At 40.0% G+C, this 23264-nt stretch overlaps 1 protein-coding gene across 2 annotated transcripts in view; it reads right to left on the reverse strand.

The window, feature by feature from the left end:
• Positions 1 to 1349: 1349 nt before the first annotated feature.
• RASGRP3 (RAS guanyl releasing protein 3) overlaps positions 1350 to 23264 on the reverse strand; it is a 73702-nt gene continuing 51787 nt past the window's right edge. Inside the window, exons 12-18 of one of the 2 annotated variants that reach the window (XM_081263956.1) lie at positions 20062 to 20178; positions 17620 to 17735; positions 15049 to 15196; positions 11131 to 11167; positions 8433 to 8558; positions 7755 to 8116; positions 1350 to 3292 (exon numbers count right to left, since the gene is read on the reverse strand). In XM_081263956.1, the coding sequence (XP_081120082.1) occupies positions 3284 to 3292; positions 7755 to 8116; positions 8433 to 8558; positions 11131 to 11167; positions 15049 to 15196; positions 17620 to 17735; positions 20062 to 20178 (915 nt within the window). In that variant the 3' untranslated portion in view covers positions 1350 to 3283. The remainder of the gene's footprint in view (positions 3293 to 7754; positions 8117 to 8432; positions 8559 to 11130; positions 11168 to 15048; positions 15197 to 17619; positions 17736 to 20061; positions 20179 to 23264) is intronic. The other variant, XM_081263955.1, reaches the window with a different exon arrangement.

Here is a 23264-nt window from a genome sequence, read left to right on the forward strand (position 1 = left end):
AGTTCAATAAGCCTTGTAGGGACTTGTAACTGTGGTTTTTTTTTTTTTTTTTTTTGTTTAATCTTCAAGATTAGCCCTCTACTGTCATAAAAAGTGTTTCTGGCCAATATTGTTTGCCTGGTATGCCCCTGATTTTATTCTCAGAACCAAATCAGGCCCAGAAAACTCTAGGTACCTGTTAGTTATATATCCCTGTTCCTTCTATTACTCATCAGAGTGTGCCCCTTCTCTGATGGATATTTGTTGCTGCCTGTTTTTTTGTTGTTGATGATTGGTTTGTGAGATATCAGACCTATTGAGTCCCTCTCTACCATAGCAATTTCTGTCTCTGCCCTCCTTAATCCTCTCTGATTAGCCTCTGATGCCCTTCTCTGTTGAGCCCAGGTTTTCAAAACTTTCCTGGTTTCTGTGCAAGTGAAACTTGTTTTTTGTTTTTATTCTCATTGTTATTTTTAAATGATTTACAGTAAGAGAATGAATCTTTTTCCTGAAACTTAAAAAAAAAAAAAACTAGAAACCTCCAGAAAAGCTTTTAAAATAGTACAATGAACATCCATATCCATGAACCCTTTACTAGAGTCAATATTTTAATATTTTGTTCTATTGTTTTATCTCTGTAAACAAATTGAAATTTTTTTTTAACTGGACTATTTGAAAGTATATGACTTGATTGAACTTACTTCCTGAATCATTCTAGAGTTCTGTAGTCATTCATTTTGGCAGAAGTAATGCTTTTATCCTAGGGATACTTAAACTTCTACCATCAGTAACAGTTTGGTGTCCCCTTTCCTAAGAGTCCTGCCTTCATTTTTAAACAGCCACCCCCTCAGACCATTGGTGGGGCTGCGACCAGGTAATCTGAGGACAGTGTTGCTCAGGAGGCAGCCACTCAACTCAAAGGATTCAAATGCCGGTAACAGCTGCTTCAGTTTGGGCAGATCTAAAGCATCAGTCTAATCTGTACAACCTTCAATGAAGACTCAGTGGAAACATCTAGTAAATCCTGCCCTGTACTACCTAATATTCCCGGGTAAGAGTTTGGTTTTAGTTTTGGTTTTGACTTTTAAGGTGACCATGATCATCAAACTTACAAAACAAAGGTCTGGAGGAAAAATTGTAACCACTCTTTTTGGTCCATTGTGGCATTGCCTATTTTGTTTATTTTACTCATTATGGAAAGTTGATAGATTGGAAGCATCAGAGTCACCATTCACTTATGATCACATTACACAATTAAAATTATAAAGCATCTTCATTATGGATTCAAATTCCTCATTAGCAAACTAATAATAGTCATGTGTTTGTGTATCTACACATAGTACGTACACATAGCTTATACACATAGAAACATTTGTTTTTGTCTTTATTTTTTACTCAGGTACATTTAGTATCTTTGTTACAGGAAGGTTGACAATATAAAACATTTCCTATATACGAAACTCATAAATATCCCAACTGAAAGTATCAAGTTAAATAATGCCTTTGAGCAGAAAAAGAACAGTCCAACATTTATTAACAAGTTTCTTCATGAATTTTCTTGAGTTTTTTTTAACACAAGAAGGTTTCCTGTACTTAAATTGTCATTTTATGTTGTTGTTAACATGTATTTCATTGCATTTTTGAATAGGAAGAGATAGCCTATTTACATGGAACCAACACCTGGAGATGGCTGTTTGCCCTCTGAAGTTCCAGTTCTCTTATTTTCTAACTTAATCACAGCTCCCTCAAAACTAATACTTTCATTTCAGTCCAGTCTCTGAACCCGTTTGGCACAAGTCAGTTCTAGCAAATTTGGAACCATCTTTTAAATCACTGGAGCTATTTTGCCCTCACATCCATGGACTCTCAGTTCCCCAGGGCCAAGACCAAGTCTTGACTCTGTGCATCTAGCACAGGCCCTGCCCCAAACAGGTGCTCAACATGTTTGCTTGCAAAACCTTTCTCAACTCTCCTCAATGAAGGAGAGAGAGAACAAAGCCTTTACTGAAGTGACTGCCCCACACAGAAGCACTGTCAGCTTGACATACACTAGATACGCTTCAGCCTCCAATGTGGACCAGTGGTACCTCTGTGGAATACAGTTTTTGACTGGGGATACAGATCATTTCCTTCACCCTCAGGCTCAATCCCATCTTGACTTTTGAACAATCTTGAATTAGGGTATCTATTCTCTAATCATTTAAGAAATAGACCCACATCTAGTTATTTTGGGTCACAAGAAGATATTTAAAGTATTAATCTGTTAAAATATTAAAATATTTTAAAAGTTCAAATAAAACATCAAAGGCAATTAATTATAATTTTCTTTCTATGAATATTCTTCAATTATGGGTGAGAATTTATTAGGAAGAGTACAGAATTATCTTTCAGAACCAAAGTTTTCTTTAAAACCAAACAAGGATCTTAAAATCACTTTGGGCTTTTAAAAATTGGGGGTTGTTTTGCATTTTCCCTGGTGGCTTGTTTAGTGTTAAATTTTGTCACCCAAACCTTGAATTAATTATTCCTATTTTGGGAGTCTTCAAAAAGATGCATGAGCTCAGTCAGATGGGACAGGTAGAGTTCATTTTCCCCCATGGCTATTTGAATATTAGGAGAGCTTTCCTGGCTATGTCATGGCCCCTTAGTGATGCAGAATTGGTTAAGACTTCGGTGATCTACACATGTGTAACTTATTACACATCACAGCAACCACACATGTGGTAGAAGCAATGTAAACAGCTTCTCCTTGGAGCTGATCATCAGAAAAGCCACTGCCCTCCAGGATCTGAAGAGCTTTCTCATCCCTAAGGAAAGGATAAGACCCGGTCCCATCCAAAAAGCACACAAAAGGACCTCTAAATAATTCCTCATCACACATCCCTACAAATCATACGCGCACGCACACACATACACATACACACACGAGGTCTATAAAAACACTGAAATAATGTTCTCACAAAAACAGCAAAGTCTGGGTTTAGAGAATGAGTATCAAGTACATGCACAAATGCTTCCATTTAACCCGTATATAAACGGCTCTAGAGAAAGATGCATGAGAAAACTACTGACTACATAGTTTATGGCACCTAGCCAGGGACAGTGGAGGAGAGAATAAATAGTTCGTAGTGAGGGCAAATCCTCTGTCCCATAGCCCAGTCAGGGCGATCCAATGACCTCAGGAGGCAGTAAACAGCCAGAGATTCTTCCAGATAACTCCCTGAGATTGGAGAGTTCTTCAGAGTTTCTCGTCTTGATCCTTTCCAAAGCCAACTTGATTGCCGCCACTTTCCTCAGCCTGAAGTCAGCCATCCTTCAAAACAAATCAGAACCTGTTGGTAAATGGGTCTCATTTCACAAAACAGAGGTGTTCCTAGAAAGCGGCTTTTTAGTTGAATTTAAGGGAACATCTCAAATGATCAGTACCTTGTAATCTCAGGATTTAGAGGGACTGAAAAGATCATGTAGCCCACCCAGCACATAGAATCTCAAAGACTCCCATGTAGAGTCCAGCTGTGTTTCTTAAAGAATACCCTACAAAACCATCTCTCAGAGGTGCCTTGTTAAAGGCTTCTCTCTCTGTAATCCACAATATAAATTTGTATATGACAAAAAAAATTTACATACATATATATGTATGTATGTATGACTGTATGTATGTCATATATAATTCATAAACATTGAAATTTGTTTATTCCAGTATTTCCCAGTCCTTCTAGGCTAAATATTCGTTTGCTAGATTAATTAGTTTTTGCGATGTTGAGAATCAAACCCAGAGCCTTTTACTTGCCAGGCAGGTCCTCTGCTGAGCTAAACCACCAGCCCTGTTGGCTAGATATAATTTAGCAAAGATAAGGAAAATTACATAGGAAATACACATATTAGTTCTGCCAAGAGAGTAATCTTCACCTGCCCTATAATCTAGAGGCTTAGTGGTCACTGTGTGATGATATCCACTGATTCAGAAATCATTTATGTACCTTTATACTTTAAAATGACTATAAATTCTGGAACTCCATTGAAGGCAATACACAGTTAAAACACAGCTATTTTTTCCTGTTGCCGTATTTTGAATCTACTCGCCATGTGTTGAGAAATGGTTCCCTAATTCAGATGTCAATGGTGGGGCCTCTGGGAGGTGATTAGGATTGGAGGAGGTCATGAGGGTGGGGCCTCCATGATAGCATTAATGGCTTTATGATAAGAAGAAGGACCTGCGATAGCCTGCTTGTTCTGTCTCATGTGATGCTACCCTCTGCCCTGTTATGATGCAGCAGTACAAACTTAACCAGATGCCAGCAGTTTGATTCTCGACTTCCCAGCCTCCAGAACCTTTATTCTTTGTAAATTACCCAGTCTATGATAATCAGTTAGAGCTTAAGAATATGGACTGATGCATCTGTCTTTATCATTTTTAATTATAGGACTGGTAACTATCACTTGATATATAATATTTAATGCACAGATCATGTCTTCTAATACCATTTATTGATCTTGTCTGGCAGAAAAATTCTTGAATTTGAAAACTCCTCTGTCTACTTATTCAACTCTTGTGTTTAATTTTGTCCCTTTTTGTTTGTTCTTTTTGCTTTTTCCCTGAACAAGTTGAATTAATTGTATTCTCATTTGTTACTGATTTGGATTGGAGTGAGACATATACCATATATATATATATATATATATATATATATATATATATATATATATTTTACATAAGCGCATACTATTTTATTAATTAGCAAAAATGAAATGAAATACTAGTGGTCAGTGAACCAACACTATGATTAATGAGAGGAGAAAATTGAAGGCCTAAGAGTACATTTGAATATAAAGGCTTAATTTCTAAAGAACAAAATTAAATTCTCAAAAACTAGGATTTTTGTCTATATTTACTAATAGTGATTATTGATCAGGAAATGTAAGTCCAAGAGCATGGGGTAGAACTGAAGTCAGGAAACCTTACCTATGTAAGTGACGGTTCTACACCTAACAGATTGTGAATTTCTCCTATCTCAGGAGCATGGTTTAAGTACTTGGATTATGATAGGTCAGGGGAAGTGAGTGCATGACCAATTTCACTGTTGTTAAAAAGCAAGTGCTCGGGCTGGGGATGTGGCTCAAGCAGTAACGCACTCGCCTGGCATGCGCAAGACACTGGGTTCGATCCTCAGCACCACGTAAAAATAAAATAAAGATGTTGTGTCCACTGAAAACTGAAAAATAAATATTAAAAAATTCTCTCTCTCTTTTTCTCTTTAAAAAAAATAAAATAAAGATGTTGTGCCACCGAAAACTGAAAAATAAATATTTTTAAAAATTCTCTCTCTCTCTCTAAAAAAAAAAAAAGCAAGAAGCAAGTGCTCCCCTGGATTCAAAGATGTCCAAAAATAGACACCATCCTGTGCTCCAGGTGGGTGTCCTACAAGTCCACCCAAAGAAACTCTTTTTTCTGAGATTTCAGTGGCACTGTGGTGCTCATGGAAACAACCTCTGTAGGCTGAGTTAGTGCCTGGGACGACTAACAATTTCAGGCAGCATCCAGAGAATCTTGTGCAATGATTCTTTGCTTTTTTTTTTTTTTAATCACATTGAATATATTCAATGCTATGGACTCCTCTGCTGCCCCAAAATGAGTATATCCATCATTTCATATAAAATAACAAGCACTCTCATGAACTCCTTTGAAACCAATTTTTTTTTAGACCTCAGGTTAAGAGAACTTGCCCTAGAATATCTTTCTCTGGCGCCAAATCATAAACTTTTTCTTAATCACCTTTATATTACCAATTTGGACTATGCTAGGCCAGTATAAGTGGAAGGAGAGGATTGATACATGTGCCAAGATGATCAGTAGGAGAAATGTTAAGTCAGCATTGTGAATCTATAGAGACAGAAAGTAAATTAGTTGGCTACTTATGGCCAAGGGAAAGATGGAAGAGAGTGACAGCTAAGGGTTTCTTTTTGGAATGATGAAAATGTTTTGAATTAGATTGCCATGATGGTCTCAATGCTGTGAATATACTAAAAAACACTTTACATTGGTGAATTTCATTGCAGATGAATGATATTCCAATAAGGAAGTTTTTATTTTTATTTACTATTTAGCATATATGAGAGTCTGTGTTCTATCCCCAGCTCTGGAAAAAAAAAAAAGAAAATGGGGGAGGGAAAGGAAGGAAGGAATAAATTAATTAATTAATTAATTAATAAATAAATTGCTATGGTTTGAATAAATGTCCCCACAGACCCATAAGTTAAAAGCTTGGTCCTCAGCTTGGCTCCATTAAAAGGTGGTGGAAACCTTCAGCAGGTAGGACCTAGTGAGAGATTTTAGGTATACCCTTGAAAGAATTGTAGGATGCCAGTCTTTTTCGGTCTCTTTATGCATGCTTGTCATGAGGTGAACAGCTCACTCCACCATGTGACCCTGTTTCCCCTGCTGCCCTCCATGATGTATTGCCTCACCAGAGGCCCCAAAGCAATATGCTTACCCTGCCATGGACTGAAACCTCTAAAACTATGAGCCAAAATAAAACTTATTTCACTATAAGCTGATTGTTTCAAGTATTTGTTATAGTGACAGAAAGCTATCTAATACAGTTTTATAAGAAAAGAAAAATGGCTCAACAAGAACCTATAAGCAGAGCTGGGGTTGTAGCTCAGTGGTTGAGGGCTTGCCTAGCATGCCTGAGGCACTGGGTTCAATTCTCAGCACTGTATATAATGAATAAATAAAAAAATAAAGGACCATCAAAAACTAAAAAAAAAAATTTTTTTAAAAAGAACCTATAATCAACTTCACATGGCTGGAGGTAGTACGTGACCTCCTGATTGTCATCAATGAGGAAGGAGCTAGAGAAATTTTGGTTAAAGGCCATTAGGCTATTCCTCATTGTGGGAAACTATGGAGACTGTGTACTTAGGTCTCCTAAAGAGTGGAATATGGAGGACCACCCATAAGAATAAAGAGCACTGAGTTGATTCCATAGAATCACTGCTAATCCAATACTCCCCTTATGAGAATGATTCAACAGGGAGACGATGGCTGCCCTCCATGACATTTCCTTAAAAGTTAGGAGTATGACACCAATTTCCCTCAAATCCTTTTTTTTTTTAATACACTATGGACTATTGACTAATGAACTTATCTAACTCCATCTTGAATCAATTTATATTTATAGCATGTTCTAACAAATTCCATATGCATCCCAATTTATTTTGGATTATCAGAAAGTAATTCTTGTGTGGAGGCAGAGCCTGTTTTATAGAACCTTGAGGTCTCCATATCTCTGATCTCTCATCACCCTTTTTCCCTATGATGCTGTCAAAAGACTTTTTAGTAGGGGAAAGAGTTTCCAGTTCTCCTCCTCTATTGACTAGTCTTTTATTTTCACTGTCTCCCCTGAGTTTGAGCCCTGGTTCTAGCTTGAAAAACAAAGTTGATCTGTAAAGTACCCTGGTCTTTTGGATACATGCAAGAGTTATGGGTCTCTGGGGTAGCATATCAGTACACACACATGACAACCTTTGCAAAGTTTCAGAACTCACTCCAGTTCAGTTATATATATGATGATACTGGAGTCCAAAGAGGGGGAAAAAACCCATAATTTTTCCAGGGTCATGTAACAAGCCAACAGCAACACTAAATATGATGTCTTCATTCCCAACCAGACTGCTTTCAAAATTATCAGGCTATCTTCCAGACCCACAAAAATACTAATCTCAGCACTGTCAGCCTTCTTCTGATGGTATGTGTGGTTTGACCCAGTACTGACCTCACCATCCTGTTTGGTCTCACCCTGACTTTCATCCTGGTCAGATTCGAACTCAGTGCCTCGGTCTACAACATCCACGCCAGCTTGCACCCTGGGCTTCTCGTTTTCCCACTTGGCAAAGCCTTTGTCCTTTGCTGTTTTGTCATGGAACTTGGATTTCATTTTGGGGAAGGTGTGGGATCCTGAGTCCCCCCAGCCAGCCTCTGACCAGACGGGTTCAGTCTGAGTGGCCTGGCTGGTGGTGGCCCGCTGTAGCCTCACAGAGATCTTGCGAGAAGAGCCTGTAACCAGGGTGATGGCTCTGCTGTCCAGGTCCCGGTGTCCAGCAGTAACCCCAGGAAAATCAAACACCTCATCCTGCACTGGAAGGAGAAAGAGGATGATAATTAAAATTTGACTTGTGTCTACCAAAGTGAGTACAAATAGCAAGAGTCTGCCATGCAAGGGTCTAGAGGAAAAGACGAGGGACAGAACTAAATTAGCTGCAGACAAGTGGCCTGTTAGTGAGACCAGAAAGCAGAGTGAAGCCAAGGGAATTAGCCACCGCAGATCGCCCTAAGAAAGGCCTTTGTATTTATACTGACACTGACTGGGTTTAGACCCAGAACCCAAACCAGATGCAGAGGTCAGGAGGTGGGTGGAGAGACACCGTGGCAAGGAATAAAGCAGAGGCATTACCTGGGGGCAGCGAGGGGCTTCCAGGCAGTGATCCATGACTACTGCCCAAGGAGGGTGCCCGGGCAAATCTCCTGCAGGCCAGAACCAGGAGGTCTTTGCACTGTTTGTGACAATTGGCTCCACAGTCTGAAAAATCCCAGACGTGTCACAAAGGATGAGCATGAAGCTGTGTGTCTGGTGCCACTGCACTGCCAGCCCTCCCTCCCCAACTCCGGTTTCTGGATTGAACCTCAGGCCCACAGAGGGGATGTAGGGACTGGGAAAGGGCATGGGGCCTCTCTTGATTCTTGAGGCTTCTAAAGTTCTGATACATTTGCTCAACTTGTCCCTCCACACAAGTCATCAACGTGCCTACAGGGCAAACAAGCAGAGTCTAGCTCAAGAGGTTAGTTGTCTTTGCCCAAAACTAAATGCAAATCATGTGGGGCTGGAGTTCTTTCTGGGACAGAGATGGAATCCCCACCAAGGAGTTCCTGACCAGAATGATGGTGAGAAGCCTCAGCTTCTAGTGTCTCTGGGAACAGCTGCTGCCTCTGATCATTTCAGGTGAGGTGTCCTCCATTCTGTGCTTGTCTAAATTGTTTTTCTTTGTTTCCCAAAATCTTTTCCAGGGCTAGTGATTGTATCACCCTTCCACAGTATGAAAGTACATACAAGGCGGACATATTGTCAATAAGCATGTTCCGTGTTTGATTACAGCTTGGAAATGGTGTGAGATTTCCCATACGATGCTTTGGATTTGGAAGTAGAATATTAATTACTACTTGGGGTAGAAAAATTTGGCCACTTTGGAAGATAGTCCACAATTATTTCATAGGATGAGGGCCCTACACTTCATTTAGAATCAGAAATGATCAGATACGATCATTTCAAAGAGTCCATTTCTCTGATATCATCAAAAAGGACCTTTCTATTTTCAATACCTATTTCCCCCCAAAGGTCTTGCTTCAGATATAGTCTCAGTGACTTGTTTACTCTATTTTAATACATTTTTGTTTCATTCTGTGTGCCACTAAGAAAAAAAATACTGAATGTACAAATATAATACAAGGGTTTAATTTCATTTTTATAAAATCACAGTGGGATGTGTGTGTGTATGTGCATGTGTGTCCCTCTCTGTCTGTCTTTTAGGGGATGCAGGATAGAAAACAGAATAAAACTGATGACTACTGCTGAGAAATAAGATATTGCAGTTTTAAGTAAAAAGTCTAAGTTGAACTGAGGCACTAGAGGGAAGCACTTGGATGGACCTCCTTCTGAGCACAGGGCTCCCAGTAAAGTTCAGGGAAGCTTTTCTGTTCATAAAAAATGGGGACAAAATGCTGACAGATGGCTGCAGAAAAAGGCACCACAGGCAGAGAACATTCATCTGAATTAAGCATCCACCTGCAATCAAATTGTTTCCTTTAGGTTTTGTTGCTGTTGTTGGTTTTTCTTTGTTTGTTAGGTTTGTGGGGGGAGTTATTTGTTTGTTGGTTTGGTTTTTGAGGTGGGGTCTCATTGTGTTGCTCAGGCTGGCCTCCAACTCCTGATCCTTCCATCTCAGCCTCCTGAGTAGCTGGGACTACAGATGTGTGTCATCATGCCTGGCTAACTTTGTTATGTTTTTCAAAAACATTATCAGATTCTTTTTTTTTTTCTTTAATGGTACTGGGGGTTGAACTCAGGGACACTCAACTACTGAGCCACATCCCCAGCCCATTTTGTATTTTATTTAGAGACAGGGTCTCACTGAGTTGCTTAGCACCTCACCGTTGCTAAGGCTGGCTTTGAACTCATGATCCTCTTGTCTCAGCCTCCCAAGCTGCTGAATTATCAGATTCTTAAAAGAACTAGTATTAACTGTTTGTATAAAGTACTCAGCAACTTCTTAAACACCAATAATGTGTAATAATCATGCATATACAAATAGCAACACATTCCTAAGTGCTTATTAAGCGTGCATACTGCATTTGTCAAATAAATATTTATTTAGATATTTATAAATCTCAGTTAAGTGAAAGAAATATAAGAATGAATTCATTGAAAAGGTCAAAATAGACCTGGGGTTGTAGCTCAGTGGTGGAGTACTTGCCTGCACATATGAGGCACTGGATTTGAACCTCAGCCCTACATAAAAATAAAAGTAAATAAAATAAAGGTATTGTGTCCATCTGCAACCAAAAAAATTTAAGGGGAAAAAAAAGGACAAAGTAAGTTTTAAGATTTGTCCTCTTTTTTTTTTTTAAATCATCATCTATGTGGTTCAGTAAAGAAAGAAATAGCTACACTATGTGAGGGTGGGAAGAAATGCCCATATATTACAGAAATGGGTATGTGAGTTTTTTCTCTTGAAGGAAAAATTTCTTATATACAATATTTTAGTCAGGTCTGTCTCGCTGCAAAATTCTCCCATTTCCCACCATAAACTAGATGCTGATAATTTACATGGGAACTTAGAGATGAGGGGCTAGATTTATGCAGTGTTGGTTGATTAAAGGTAGTTTGCCATCCTCTTCTAAAAAGCGATAAAATTCTAATTTTGCTTCTCCCAGAAACTCTTTCCTGAATACGTTAACTCTTCGGTTGCCATGGCCCAGGAGAACTCAAGTTCTCAATAATGCCAAGAGCTACTGTGGTTTGACTAGACAAATTTGATTCCTATCCCCAATATCAATTTTTTTAAAAAAATGTTTTTGACAAAATAACACTTATTTACCTTTGCATTTGTATCCTTGCTTGATTATGCCCCAGAGCTGTAACAAGAGACAAAGAAATGTCAGGGAATCTGCACAGAAATCTGGAAGGAAAACAAGGCAACAGGGAAGAGAAGGAAATCCTGGGAAGCTTCGTGGCTGGTGCAGCACAAACAGGATGTAGCTGCTCTAACACCCTTCCTGTCAGAGAGAACCCTCTCCCAGCCCACTCCAGCTGCGGTGATAACACAAGTTGTACTTCCCTTTCCTTCCTCAAAGCCAAATGGAAGCTGGGATGGGAAACTGAAGTTGGTGCATTTGTTGGACTCTGACAATGGTCTCTCAGCAAACCACTTGGCCTGTGGGAGCGCCTAGCTCCCTCTGTCTTCTTTCTAATGGCACTGGCTGCTCTTGGCGCCCTCTACAGGAAGTAAAGCAATCTAGGAAGTGCACTTGCCAATCTTGAATTCTGCTAGGTTATTTTCTGAGTAATATTTGTACCCTAAAGAATACAGATGAGGAAAAGGTCTTATTTATTCACGAATTAATTCTCCACAATTGCTCTATGTTTGGCCTGTATTGGGATTGTGGGAGATATAGCTCAGATTCTGCCAAACAAGGAGTTAGTGACTTCTGAGTGGTTAATAAGTAGGAAGTGATTGTTTAATAAGTGTTATTGGAGGCCACTGTTTTGAACTAAGCTGCTACACTGGGCCCCCACAGACCAGTGGAGTTACAAATACAAATGGAGTTAACCCGTGGTAAAGTTCCACATCATTAAGCTGAAACTAAACTGTTTATCTGACCTTCCCCAAAACCAGGAGAAATGAGAAATAACAGCTACACACACACACACACACACACACACACACACACACACACACACACAGGGCTGGGGATGTGGCTGAGTGGTTAAGTGCCCCTGGGTTCAATCCCCGGCACCAAAAAAAAAAAAAAAAAAAAATGCAGATGCCTCCTGAGACAGGTCAACATTCTGCTTTGGGGACAGGAAAGATTATTTGCCAATTAGCAGCTAGGCTCAGGGACAGAGAATGACTGAAAGAGAGATGGGCAGAGAAAAAGGAAGTGTGTATTCAGGGTAGTCATATCCCGTCAAGAGTTTATGAGGACTTTAAGATAATCTTACTTGTTTCTCCATTGTAAAAGGTAAATGTCCAGGAAATTAAATAAATTTTAAGGTTCCACAACCTGGAAAACTTTGTAGTGATAAATTCTTTCTTCATGGAGTTCTTTTTAATAATAATAATGATAATGATCCTTATGGGGTAGATAACGGTAATCTCCTCATTTTAACAGATGAGTGACCTACAGAGGAGTGAGGATACTTGGCATGGTCTCACAGCTGGAAAGAAGAAGAATGCCCTCCCTATGGGAAACACAGGACGCCATTGCTCCCTGGTGTTTTGTGTGTGATCAAAGCAACTGAGGTAGGAACAGAAAGGATAAGGTTCAAGATGGAATATCACAATATCCAGAAAAGGTATGAAATTAGCATAGCTGCAGGAAGGTTGAAAAAGCTAAAGTCCTCTCAGGAGGGGAAGTCAGGACAGAGTTTGCTAAAGCTTTCTTAATAACAAGGAGAAGAAACTCGTCAAGAAGAGGCACTGGGTCAGACTAGCAGCCTTGCACAGTAGAAGGTGACCCATGTAGATGGGTGTGCAGGAGTATTTCCCACAGGATTTAGACTTGAGAACGTGGGCAGCTGGAATATATGGAGTAATTCTGTGTGGTGAAAGGAGCCCTGGTTGAGAGTCAAGAGACCTGGCTGGGATCCATGTTGCTGCTGCAAAGTGATCCCTATGACCTTGGGGGAAGTCACTGCACTTCAGATCTCTGTTTCTTTATCTACAAAACGTGGGGATTACCAGCACTGTTTCAGTTCTGGAATCCTCATTCTGAAATAAATGTACTGCAGGGCAAGTAGTGAGTATTTGTCTTCCTTACCATTAAAATGGAACTGAACTGAAAAGCAGAGTCTGCGCACTTAGTTCTGCACACAAGGAAAATAGTTCCTTGTATTTTTTTACAATACTATTCAATGACAGATCTTGGAAGTTATATTTGCAAATTTCTTTGAAAATCAAAGGGGCTTTGTGAGAGCGCGTTTGCTCAGGTGCTTTCTATATCATCCCAGCTGCTCCACCTCTGCTCGGGGGAGTCAGGGACAGGTATGCGGTACTCCCAGGGAAGACTACCTTGCTATTTCTACAGAACTAGTGCCTCAGAGAAGAGAAAGACAGGACAGGACTGGGCAGCAGAGCTAAGGCCTTGATAAGAGCCTCTGACCTTCCCACACCACCAGAGGACAGATTAATCATTCTGATTTTTTTTTAACTACCAATAATTGAACCCAGGGGCACTCTAACACTGAGCTACATCCTCAACCCTTTTTATTTTATTTTTTTATTTTGAGACAGGGAGGGGCTCACTAAATTGCCCAGGCTGATCTTGAACTTGCAATTCTCCTATGTTGCCTCCCAATCTGCTGGGATTACAGGTGTGTGTCATCACGCCTGATTCATCCTGACTTTTGACTGAGCCATGCCACAGTCTTAACACCCCTGACCTTCCTTAGGTTCCACTTCTCATAAGAGTGTTAAAAAAGGGGACCCTGTCCTGCTTCAGCACTTTCAAATCTAGATGCTTCTAAAAATTCCCATCAGAATAGAGAAACTAGAGACATATGAAAAAGGAATTGCATTTGTTTTACAATAGAGTGGTCTGGTGATGCGCTCCCAGTACAGATACTAATGGAAGAGGAATTCTTGTTCCCAGAATTGGGTAAAGAGTGCTGGTTAGGTTGGCCTTTCCCCTTGACCACATGAGTTGCAGTGACCATCAGGGGCCATCTTTGATGTAACAGCTTTTTTTCTATTTACCTATTCTCTTACACAAACTCCTGCCCTTGGACTCCCCAGACCCAGATCTTCAAGCATGGAATAGGAAAAATGTAATTTTGGTGACAGTACATCATATCAGCAACAGATTTAATGGTTAACACTGAGACATGATTGCTGAATAAAGCTGAAGCTAAGCTCTGGCCCTAGGGGGAAAAAAGCAACCATCTTACCTACCTGAGTACTGGGTGGTTCTCACCTGCAACACCACCATTCTACTTGACATGGGTATCAACCAGATGACAATCAGAGAAGAACAGTCTCTATTAAAGTCAAGACCAGCAGCTGACCTCACTTTCCAAAGAATTATCAAGTGTGGGGCAACAAAATGTAAGATCTTCATGTGTTGCTGTGGTGTAGGTGGAGTGCAGGACTTAGAGCCAGAACACCAAATTCTGATAACTACTAACTACAATCCAGAGGAACCTGGCTTAGCCTCTCTGCATCTCCTTATATTCATAAGCAAAATGGGGAGAATAAAATGCCTACCTCGAGGGCTTGTTGTGAAGATTAAATGAACGAATGTTCACAGAAGTACTTTGTCACTCTCAACTGCTAAGTGGTTATTATTTATTATTATAACCATCTTCTGCAAAAGATTTTTTTTTCTTTTGGAATTGAAAATCATTGAGCTATGCCTTGATGGATTTCTAGTGACTAATGCCTTATTAAACAAGCACTAGAAGGATCTGGCTAAGATATATGATCCCCTTAATTGCAGCCACTTATGAATATTCGTGAGGAATGCCAGGCTCATTGGGCTAACACCTTTTCCTGGCAGGGGTGAGTAGACAAATCACTCTCTTGAGTGAACAGGCCTCACCAGCGCCCCCTGTCTTCGCCAGCCCTGCATTCCTAGAATAGAGCTAAACATATAGATACAGCTTTTGCTTTTATTTAATCTTTCAGGGAGCCATCATGGTTTACTCCCCATCCAAAGCACTCCACTGAGTGTATCATTTTTCTGCCTTCTCAGGAGGCTGCAAAAATAGCTACAGATAAAACAATGGAAAGCAGACTTACAAATCCTGCACAGTGCTCGCAGAAAGTTGGCTTGAGATAGGTCATCTCCTGAAAGTTGTGGATAAATCCTGGTCCCATTTTACAGTGCAGCTGGGATTTCGCTCTCAGGAAGTAAGCCATCATTTCATCTTTACTAATTAGGCCATCCCTGTTAGGAAAATCAAAGAAGGGAGGGAACTTTCAATACCATAGCTCCAAGTACTTGTCAAAGATGCAGCACTCACCTGGCAAACCTTTGTGGCCAAAAGGAGGAATGTTCGCTTCTCTGTTATATCTGAAAGGGGGGAAGGACTTCAAAGGACAGCATCAGGAGTTCAAGGTCTTTTCCAGTAAGCAGAAGATGATGTGTGCATATGTGTGTATGTGAAGAACCAAGTGTGTGAACACATGGGCTGTGTAGGGCTCAGAAAGTCTCCTTCACTACTGAAAGGTACCTTCTTTCTAGCTCTTGCTTAACAGTTGGGTTGCAGGAACTAGGCTGCTGGGGCAAGGTAGAGAAACTGTACTAACTGGGCCCATGATGCCATCTGAGGTGCTTCCTCAGTGATCATCTCATTCATATCTCACTAGCTTACAGCCCATTCACTAGAGCAATTCTTCCAGACCTTCTCATACAGAGCAAGACTCCAGTTCCACCCCCAACCCCAGCTCACCACATACCCTGACTTCGTGTTTATCAAAAAAAGACCAACTTGACTTGACCTAGGCTGAGTTCCATACTGCCTTCTCTCCACACAGGCAGGTGTCGGGGGTCACACCCTTCCTTGCCATATCAGAATTCCTTCCAGTTCCTCTCTCCTTTCTGGGGTCCTCCTACAGCATGGGAAGGGATGCTTTCACCCCCCTCTCTCCAGCTTCCATAGAACTCTGCTCCTTCCAGGCTCAGCTCAATCTCGTCACGTTTCTTTCTGTGTTTACAAAAATGCTCAGGATTTTCCCGCCTAAAAAAAAGTTCTTCCCTCAATCCTGCTACCATCTCCAACACTGTTCTTTTCTCACTTCTTCCTCTTGCTCCCAAAGTCCATCAGACTCTTACCACTTACTTCTCTTTACTCCATACAATCAGGATCTAACCCTAATATTCTATTAGAACTGTACGCCAAGGACATTCTCAGTGGCCTTTTCTGAAGTTGCTGACTTCTTAGCAGCCTGAAACATGGGACATGTTTCCTTCTTGACATTCTGCCCTCTGTGGGCCCTGTAATTCCACGTACCCCTGGTATTCTCCCTCTTTTTCCTTCTTCTCTGGCTCCCTACTGTTTTCAGCTCCTCAATGTGGAGAAGGAAGCCCCTGCAGGTTCTTTCCTCAGGCCCTGAGCTCATCTTTCCCTAAATTTCCCATCACAATTTCCATGCACACCCCGGATTCCAGCTAACATGGTGGCCCAATACTTAATCAGTATCTCTATCCCTAACGGTTCTCCTGAATTTTGTGCCACATCTTCAACACTTGGTAGATCTCTCTTCTGGCATGGTCCGCTCTCCTTTCAAAATCAACATATCCAAGCCCAAATCCATATCTTTCTTTTCAGAACACCATGCCCCAGGCTTCCCAGTTGTTATGAGCAATGCCATAATTTTTTCCCAGACTTAAGAATTTGAGATCCCTTTTTATCCATATTCAAAATAACTTGAATAATATTTACTAAAATTTATTGTTAATCAAATTTTATTAATTAAATTTATAAAAATAAGAGCCATCTGGTGTCTGGCCCATCTCATGAAGAGTTAATTATCCTGTGATCTCTAAACAAACACACATAAGGAGCCTGATTTGTTGGAGTACATTCTTGGGGAAGAAGATACATAGACTAGGAGGTTAAAGATGACTTTAGATGTAGAAATAGTTATAGCTATAGGCACAGATAGAATTACTGAGTCATACAACCCAGTGACTTAATTTCAAAATTTCACTGATATGAAAATCCAGTATTTTATTACAGATAATTTTTAAATTAGGAACTAATCTCACACAGTTAAAAATTCATTAACTTATTAATGTCAGGCTTTCTCAGCATTTTTTAAATGAGTTGGTTTTTAGCATTTAAAGCCATTAAATTTTTCAGGAATCATTTAAATTTAGGAAATACATTTTTTTTCTTTGTATAGCAAAGCAACTTTTGAACAATCAAAGAAAAAAAAATTATGGATGCTTGTTGACTATCTATAGGCACCATCTGCTTTCATGAAGATAAGTACTATATAAAAAATCTATTCAAGTAGTTTTATGATTACCCCCAGGTCCACTAATACTGAGGTCTTCCCCAAACTATATCTAAGTATTATTATTTTTTCTTACTGTTTCAGTGGAGGTTTTTTGAAGTTGATAGCTAAGCAGTAGAAGTAATGAAAGAAATGGAGAACCTGGCTAATTTTCCAAATGGGCATTTTGCTATTCTACCCAACAGTTCATGTTTATGGACACCAAGAAAAAATATCAGTAAAAAGTTACACTTATCAAAGCACTAAAGCTGAAGCTTGTCAAGATTGAAACTGTACATTTCCCTGTTCCCCTCTGATAATTTTAGCTTTAAGATAGTTGCATGAAAGTATTATAAAATTAAAGCTTACTGATCTTTGTCCAGCACACAGAAGGAATCCAGGAAGGGAAAATTGGCAGCTATACTTTCAAAGTCTTCTTGTGAGATGTATCCGTCGTGGTCGTGGTCATAGTTTCTAAACACAGACTGCAAAGGAAAGACAAGTGTTTACTGAATGACAATTTGTGCATCCGACTCTGAACTTTCATCGTGAAAGCAATGATAGCAGATTATCCTTTCTATCAAGGAGCTTAGAATCTAGACGAAGATGACTCAATCAAGAAGACTTTATAGGATAAAAAGATAAGTGGTTTTGCAGGGGATAAAAACAGAGTGATACGATGGTGGAGATGTAGATTAAGAAAGATTTTCTGAAGAAAGCAAAGTGTACACTGAGACCCCAGAGTTAGATAGGAGTTAGGCTTGGTGAATTACAACACCATGACAATAGAAAATAAAGCTTTAACAATATGGAGATTCCTCAGAAAACTTGGAATGGAACCACCATTTGACCTAGTTATCCCATTCCTCAGCATATATACAAATGACTTAAAATCAGCATACTATAGTGATGCAGCCACATCAATTTTCATAGCAGCTTAATTCACAATAGCTAACTTGTGGAACCAACCCAGGTGCACTTCAATAGATGAATGGATAAAGAAAATGTGGCACATATACACAGTGGAATATTACTCCACCATAAAGAAGAATGAAATTATGGAATTTGCCAGTAAATGGATGGAATTGAAGGCTATCATGTTGAATGAAAGAAACCAATCCCAAGAAACCAGAGGCCAGATGTTCTTTCTGATATGCTGTCTGTGTACTGAGACCTCTGAAACTGTGAGCCCCTGAATAAATTTTCCCATTCTACTTGTTCTCATCAGGTCTTTTGATCACAGCAGTGGAAAAAGCTGCCTAAAACAGCATGTATGCAAATATACACATTTAACCTGGATTTCAGTCATACTTAATCTTTTTTCTTTTTTTCTGATGGTTTCTATCTATTCTGCTTATGTATACCATCCTATTTTGCAACCCGCTTTATGAGTATTTGGGGAAGTAGGGAAGTCATATATTAATGATTTAATTTAAAATATGACTAGAATAGGCCTATAGCACCCCTTGCAAATTTATCCATGGATAACTGAATTGTGCAAAATCACATAACACTTTTTGCAAGTGCATATATCAATACTTAATCCATAATCAAAACTGATAATATTTTGGAGTACCTGCCAGTTATAATCTAACACCGTATTTATTTGTAATGAAAATACAAGATTTTTTGTGGAATAAAATTTAGTATGAAAATTCACAAAGAAATCCAGTCTTTCATTTGATTAAATTGATGGTAGGCAATTTTGCTCAAACTGGGCCAAACTTCCCCATGAAACTAACTTGGAAGATGGGAATAGAAAAAGATAGTAAGAAGGAGAGGGCAAGGAGGGAGAAAAAAGCTGAGACTCCCCATCAGAACAGAGGAAGCAGCCTACAGAATGAAGTGGGAATGGTTCTGCCTCCCATTTCCTGGCTTCACTTTCCTGAGCGTATCCATGTGCTCCCTGAGGCCCCTGGATCCTTTCCTTAACCTCCCCAGCTGCAAGTTGGGTCTGTCCCCACCACCACATCTCAAGGCCTCCCCTGGACCTTAGTACCATCTTCTAGCACTTTCCCTCAGGAAAAAAAAATCCTTTCTGTACACCCTCTCTAATCTTTTTCTTCCTGCTTCACATACTCCATAAAATTTTTCTTTCTGTGCCTCACAGTTCCCTGAGTTATCCAAACAGTAGAACATTCTTTCATTTTTTTCTTTAAACATCCTTTTCCAGCAAAAAGCACATTATATGCTACAGACTCAACCCCATGGTAAAAGAGGATATTCCTAGCCACTGAAGTTGGGCTTTAGATCACCATCTCCTGTGCCTGAAGTGTTTCCATTTCCTCCACATTGGCATTTCTACTCTTCTTTCTGTATGGAAAACTCTGACAGAGCTTGGTCCTGACTCGGCCAATTTTTCTGACCTCAGTGGCACTGTGCTGCTGTGTCACAGAACCCCCAAACCATACAGCAGGTGAAACAATCCAACTTATAGGGTATTTTCCTCCCCTTGAGTCACCAACTGATCTGGCATTGTGATCCATGTGGCTTTTTCATGGGTGATTCTAATCCCCCAAAGACCCTCAAATTGGTGGCAATGACAAAAGTAGCAAATGCCTAAGAAAGAGAGGAGTAGGAAGTGACTGGGAGTGCTTGTGTGAGAATACATTGTCAAAAGGGGGAAGAGGACCTTTCTGGTTGATTCTTTCCAGAGACCAGTGCCAGGCAGAGCTAAGTGTAGGCTAAATTGATCCTACCTGAAGTGCTGTTTTCATGGACCACTCTCTGATCGCAATGCAATCACAGAATATTCCAGCAAGAAAAGGAGGGGGCTTCTAGTGCATTCTGAATTTGTCCTTGACCACTTACCTCAACTAATTTCCTTATGTGCTTGTTGATCACCGTGGGGTCTGGCTTTGGCATCACCCCAGATGCCCACTCCAGGGGCACCACGGGCTTGGTAGGCGTTGTGGGGGAGGCAGGCTGCTGAAAGGGAAGCATGCACATTATTCAACGTTAACTGGACCTTGAGCAGCTAGGACAAGGGACAATAAGAAAGGCAGTGTTATATAATAATAATACCAGTAAAAACTTAATGTTCATGTTGCATGTTTATAAAATCTTTGCTAATAAATCTAATATGTGCCTAAATACATGTTTAGAGAGTGCAGTGGGCTTACTAGCAGCCCAAGTTCTACTATTTTCAAATGGGGAAAAATAATGCACTTCAAGTTCATCCCTCTTGAGTTCTCTAATTATCACTAAATCATCCTTAAATACTAATAATCCATCATGGATTTTCATATGAGATATAAAAAAACCAGGTATATAGTTCTTTAATACTTGGTATGAATGATAAATTTGCATTAACAGGTGCATATAATAAATGGGCACCAGCACATGGTCAAGTTCATGTCCTTCAGTCAATGCACTCAATCACTTCCAACTATTCTGTGAACCATTAGGTCTCTCTGCCCATGCCTGGTGCACTTGCATTCTCAGATTTGTCCATCTCGCAGCACATTTTTACTTAACAGTGTAACGCATAACCCACATTCAGCACACCATTCTATCAGGAGACCACTTAAGACCACTGTGCAGTTTGTATACTCTCTCCGTGATCTTCATACAGGGTCAATGCATTTGCTGGCACACACATGCAAAACTGTATTAGCAGGTTCATTATTTGATAACAAACTGGGGATAAATTGAGGAGTTACTATACGTTTTTAAGACCCTAACAATGTTATGAGGTGAATGTTATTGGTATTCTGTGAGCTGCCCACAAGACCAAAAGTTATCTACATACATTCACCCATACACATGCTTACACATGCCTGCACATACACACACACACACACACACACACACACACACACACACAGATAGACTCCCCTACACACACACCATGCTCTTTTTTTTAATCAATATTTTCATCTTATTGATCTGGTAAAAGTCAATATTTTCAATATTTTTATCATATTTATTGATTTGGTAAAGAATATACCTGAGTTCCCCAAGTGTACAGCAAAGTGTCCAAGAGCACTGTGACAAATTCAGAGGGCATCAAAAGATATTTGAAACTTCGAAGTGAAATGTAACTATTCTCAATATTTTGTATTCTCAAACACCATAAAAACAACCACCTTAAAGGTTACCCATGAGATCGCACTAAATATCTTTTGATGACATGTATCTTTGTGAAGAAAAAATCAGTGTGGAACAAGAAATAAGCATGGTAGCATCTAGTCCGAGTCCAAGAGTCAATAAAATGTGCAGTGTCCAATAGGCACAGACATCCATTAGTTAAGTAACTGTGGTTATTTAAGAATGAAATAAAAATGCTCGTTGTCTTTCAATGTAAGTGTATTATTTTTTTTTTCCAAGTTGGTGTTGAGTTGTTAGAAGAGAAATATTGAGTTGTTTGGAACTAACAATTCTATGAGTGGAAATGTTGAGTAATTCTTTTGATCTAGGACGCCTTGAAACTATTGCTGAGACACTAAGTAAAATGCAAATGACCAGAGAGACACATGAACAGAAAAAGATGGAAAACTTCTAAGACGGACTGTTCAGGTTAGGTCCGCCAGCACCAACTGTGAGCACATGAAAATTAACAGAATTCTAGTAACAGAAACCTCCCATCTGGAGATTATTCCCTAGTTATCACCACATGTCAAATAGGATGACGCTCTACTTAAAGAACAGACAGAATAGAGCTTGGGAAACGTGTTTTCACAGACCCACAAGATTTTAGCACTTGGAAGAGGCTTTGAAAGCTTTTACTCCCTACAACAAATGAAACGATTTTCCTGTGTTTGAGGGAAATATCTCCTAAAATAGACCAGATTTTGCCTGAGAATAAACTAAAGTAAATCTAAAGGGACAAAGGGAGACAAATGTGCCAAAATGGCCCTTCCTACTCTGTTCCTGACATGATAGTTGGTAGAAAAAGCACAGGCATTGAAGACAGCCAGGCCTGGGACCTAATCCCCATTCTCCAACTCACTAGCTGTGTGGCCTGAGTGAGACACCTACATTCATCAGGCCTGGTTTTCTTTATGGAATTCATGAGATAACAAGTGTGTGATGCCCTCCAGGAGTCCGGCACCTGATAAGAGCAATGGTGTCTGGTTAAGGTAAAGGAGAAGGGGTCAGGAGGTGGAAAACCTGTGTTTGCAGGTATGAGTGGCTCAACACACCACAGCCAGGGATATCGCACCAAACCCGCAGAATGAGAGAGGAGCTTCATAATTTCTTTTTTCAGATAACTTTTTCTTTTTGTCTAGCTCTCTCAGAGTCCACCTCCTCACTCCTCTCTTTGCCTGAGCTGTATCTTCCCAGGCGCTGGCCTCCAGGAACTGGCAGAGGAAGAATGTGCTAAAGGAACCACCCCCCACACTGTGTTTAGAGCAGGTGCTACTAGTTCAACTGACAGGCTCAAGTGCCCGCCCTGCTGGGGCTGGAGAAGAGCTATCACAGTCATTCTGTCCCTTTCAGTCCATGGTTCAGAATCACAGAGGGTATTAATAGACTTAAGGGCTATGCTGCTCATATGCTGCAGAACTCAACTGTAAAGAGGCAGTGTGTGAGACCTTTGTAAGAAAACAGATTTTGATACCTTAGAAAACTTGGCATGGAACCACCATTTGACCCAGCTATCCCAAAAGATTTAAAATTGGCATCCTATAGGGACGAAGCCCCATCAATGTTCAGAGCAGCTCAATTCACAATAGCTAAGCTGTGGAAACAATCTAGATGCCCTTCAATAGATGAATGAATAAAGAAACTATACACAATGGAATATTACTCAGCATTAAAAGAGAATAAAATTATGGCATTTTCAAGTAAATGGATGGAGTTGGAGAATATCATACTAAGCAAAATAAGCCAATCCCAAAAAACCAAAGGCCAAATGTTCTCTCTGATAAGTGGATGCTGATCCATTAAGGGGGAGTGGGGAGAGAATGAAAGAACTTTGGGCAAAGGGGAGGGGGCATGGAGACAGGAAAGATGGTGGAATGAGATGGACATCACGACCCTTAGGTACATGTATGACTACACATGGTACG

Source organism: Spermophilus citellus (genome assembly GCF_964194105.1).
Source record: "Spermophilus citellus genome assembly, chromosome: 13".
Classification (NCBI taxonomy): domain Eukaryota; kingdom Metazoa; phylum Chordata; class Mammalia; order Rodentia; family Sciuridae; genus Spermophilus; species Spermophilus citellus.